Source organism: Sinocyclocheilus anshuiensis, unplaced genomic scaffold, assembly GCF_001515605.1.
Source record: "Sinocyclocheilus anshuiensis isolate Anshui unplaced genomic scaffold, SAMN03320099.WGS_v1.1 scaffold224, whole genome shotgun sequence".
Lineage (NCBI taxonomy): Eukaryota > Metazoa > Chordata > Actinopteri > Cypriniformes > Cyprinidae > Sinocyclocheilus > Sinocyclocheilus anshuiensis.
This window is the reverse complement of record NW_015558577.1, coordinates 210,996-215,026: the sequence shown is the minus strand read 5'-3', so window position 1 is coordinate 215,026 and position 4,031 is coordinate 210,996. Positions and strand designations below refer to the sequence as shown.

At 36.6% G+C, this 4,031-nt stretch overlaps 1 protein-coding gene across 1 annotated transcript in view; it reads left to right on the top strand.

Moving 5' to 3' along the window:
* The window catches only part of LOC107679731 (uncharacterized), an 11,280-nt gene that overhangs the window by 1,228 nt on the left and 6,021 nt on the right, over window positions 1–4,031 (top strand). Inside the window, exons 2-6 of the mRNA XM_016475372.1 lie at window positions 826–1,087; window positions 1,172–1,286; window positions 1,417–1,512; window positions 1,910–2,045; window positions 2,141–2,265. Coding sequence (XP_016330858.1) covers window positions 826–1,087; window positions 1,172–1,286; window positions 1,417–1,512; window positions 1,910–2,045; window positions 2,141–2,265 — 734 coding nt within the window. The remainder of the gene's footprint in view (window positions 1–825; window positions 1,088–1,171; window positions 1,287–1,416; window positions 1,513–1,909; window positions 2,046–2,140; window positions 2,266–4,031) is intronic.

The window sequence follows — 4,031 nt, the reverse complement described above, 5'->3', positions numbered from 1 at the left end:
AGGCGGGGCATAGAGGACCTACAATAATGTACAGTATTTGAAAAATAATGTGTTTTTTGAACATTAAAGCATATCAACATATTCTGTTACACCAAATACACCAAATAATGATCTTTAAAAAAGCATCATATGACCCCTTTAAAGGGCCTGTAGACATGAGACCAGTGTCAATCAATACAGGGGGACAGTGGACATCTTTCACAGCCTCTCTTTTTACCCCTAGTGGCTGATTAGGGAATTGCATTTCCAAAATTAACTTTCTTTTTGTAATAACTTTTTACATCAGGGAGACAGAAGCATGAAACCAGTGTCCATCAATAGAGGGGGACAATGGACATTTTTTACAACCTTCCATTTTACCCCTACTGGTAGAAAAGGGAATTGCATGTCCAAAATTAACCTTCTTTTTGTAATAACTTTTTACATCAGGGAGACAGAAGCATGAAACCAGTGTCCATCAATAGAGGGGGACAATGGACATTTTTTACAACCTTCCATTTTACCCCTACTGGTAGAAAAGGGAATTGCATGTCCAAAATTAACCTTCTTTTTGTAATAACTTTCATCAGCAGGAAGATACAGATATGAGACCAGTGTCATTCAATAGAGTGGGACAGTGGACATGTTTTACAACCTTCCATTTTACCCCTTCTGGTAGAAAAGGGAATTGCATGTCCAAAATTAACCTTCTTTTTGTAATAACTTTTTACATCAGGGAGACAGAGGCATGAGACCAGTGTCAATCAATAGATGATGAGTAACCATGCACAGCTAGATTTTCCAATAGGATTAGAACTGAAAGGTAATCTTCTTTTCCTCTGTCAGTGTTCAGGTCAGCAGTCAGCTGTTCCTCTGGCTGTGGCTGAGGAGATCTTACTGAACCTGCCTGCACATCAGGTGGTCCAAGTCTGTCGGTTGGTGTGTCATGAGTGGAAGGAGCTGGTGGACAGTGCTGCACACTGGAGAGAGCGCTGTCGGACAGAGGGGTTCCAGCCGTATGATGCTTCCTGCCCCCCAGAGGACTGGCGCCTGTTTTACTTTCTATCTAAGTTTAGACGTAACCTGCTCAAGAATCCCAGAGCTGATGGTAGGACACATAATTAGGATTGTACAATAAGTGTCACTATAATGAATTTTGCATCAGGTGTCTCTTTTCTGATGTTTTTATTAGATGGACTTCAAGGATGGGAGATTGGTCAGAATGGAGCTGACCGCTGGGCGACAGAAAGGAACAGTAAACTGTTTCCAGACAACACAGTCACCAAATGTTTTGTAACATCTCATAGGTATGGTTGATATTTTAGATCTTCAAGAAACTTTTGAGCTCATTTTATTTCAGTCGATGTTCTAACATGAAAATAAATCCAATACCAATCCAATCCACACGTGAATCACCCAACTCAACTTTGTCCTCAGTCAATGTTTTAAGGAGCAGCTGATTGATTTGAAGAAAGAAGGCTACAGTGATGCTTTCATGGATCAACAGCGACCTCATATCAAAATATCAGACTGGTGAGCATTTACTCAAACTCCCACAGTATCTTAGGTGGTGGATTCTGTCATTATTTACTCCCTTGTTCATGGCATTCTAAACCTGTGTGACTTCTTTGTACAAAAGAAGTTTGTTTTAAAAATACTTAAAAATGTCTCAGTGGGTTTTTTTTGTCCATATGATGAAAATTAATTGAGTCTAATATTGAACACAATCAACTTTCAAAACATTTGCTTTTATGTTCTGCAGAAGGCCGAAAGTCACACAGGTTGGGCATGACATGAGTGAGTGTAAACGATAACAGTTTTCATTTTAGGATGAACTATCCCTCTAAGACAGTACCAGTGTTAAATTAGATTCTAATATGAAAACACAATTTCTGAACAGAGCCACATTTATTGGATGTCTTATGTGCAGGTATACCCCACTCTCTGATTATGGAAGTCAGTATCGGTTGTCTGTAGAGTTGCTTGATCAGGAGAAGAAATCCATTGGTTTCTATCATCCTTATAAAATTTTCTTTCAACAGGGGAATGATTATCCATGGTGTCAAGTAAGTAGAATAACACTGACAGTCCAGTTATTCCCCTGTAATCAAGCTAATAGTCAAAGCTTAACTGTCCCTGAGTTTGTTCTGCTTTATTTCAGATTACCTACATTTTTAGGAATTATAGACCTGGGGTTCGGTTTATCCATTTCACTCATGGAGGGATGGGATGGTCTGGAATACGGGTTACTAACAGTAGTGTGGAAATCTGTCCAGCTGCAGAAAGGTAGTGTTTTCCAGGGTGATATTTTTACATTCCTAAATGTAACAGGCACAAAAGTGACCTTCAGGTAAGGAATTCTAATGAATTCTAATACGTCTTTAGGAGATCACATTACAAAGCTTTATTATACTGTAGATGTATTCTGTTCCAATAAAGATTGTTATACTGTTAAATGAAGGACCCTAGTTGACAGCTATAACTACAGCCACAGACATTTACTGCTTAGGGTACCAAAATCTTATATCATGATATGAGTAATTTTATGCAACGAGAACAACGATCACAACGATCACAATCACAATTCTCGATATCAGAGCAAAAACTAATACTTGCCTAATTAATGTGAGTTAAAAGTCCTCAAGTTTATTAAAGACAAATAAACAGTCTGTAATAAAATAAAACAAAACAAAACATTTTTTTTTGAGAAATAAGGGGGTAGAAAAAAAATAGAAATTAAATAAAGAGTGGTTCGATTTTTTTCGACTAGGTCTATCTAATAGAAATAAGAAATAGTACAGAAATTGAATGAAGTAATCAAATGTAAAATAAAACTTCACTGTACAAATTAAATATAAATATTTTTATTAAAGCTACAAAAGTTAGGTGGAAGGGGCCGGGATCAGAAAAGCACCACAAGCTGGGATTTGATCCCAGGTTGCCTGAAGCACAACAAATTTTGTGGATACAAATCCGTATACATTGTCAGGAAAGTAACAAAATAAAAACAGTACATAGTACATCACTGCAATTACATCTCAAGAATTATTATTGGTAAAAAAGTATATAAAAAAGTATCTTTTTTTTTAAAGATTGAGGCTGATCACACTGCCATTATACTGCCTTTATCACTGCCATTATATGGACATTTTTCAACATTTATCATGTTATGTTCGAAGAAAGAAAGAAGGGCATAATTATTATTGCTCATTATTGTCTATAGGCTATTTTAGTAATTTAAATAACATAGGTTAATATATTATCTAATATGATTTTATAATCATATCTTAATATATTAATTAATGACATTGTAGTATAATATTACACCACCCAAATATGTATTTACTTCCTTCTAATTTTTGTTGTCAGTGCAGGCTTGTTAAGCTTATATTGACCGTTATGAAAAGTGATTAGTGGCCTGCATAAAAAAAGCCTTGAAAATAAAACAACAGGACAAAAATATAGTTGATGACTAGACATTATCATTTCATGACTCTAGAGCAGTGATGGGCAAACTTGGCCCTTCCAGGCCACTTTCCTGCAGAGATTTCATCCAACCCTGATAAAACTCACCTGCCTGTAGCCTTCTGGTAGTCTTGAAGACAATGATTAGCTGGTTCAGGTGTGTTTGATTAGGGTTGGAGTTAAACTCTGAAGGAAAGTGGCCTGGAAGGGCCAAGTTTGCCCACCCCTGCTCTAGACACTTCTTTTTGAATACAGCATAATACAGTGAAATAATATGTTCTTTAGCCATATGAAAACAGTTGTCATGTGTGTGGGTACAATTTACCCACTGGCAATTTTAGGTATACAGCGACCCCTGACGGTTCTAGTGTTAAGGACACAGACAGCAGCTGTATCAAACCGTTGCAGTCTGTCAGTCTTATAATGGAAGTGAATGGAAATCACGGCTTTGAGAGTAAAAAAAAAACATACAAAAACAAAACCAAATTAAACCCTTTGGATCGTGACAATACATTGATGTGTAAAGACACGAAACGATCGGTCTGTGCAAGAAACTGAACAGTATTTATATAATTTTTTACCTCTGA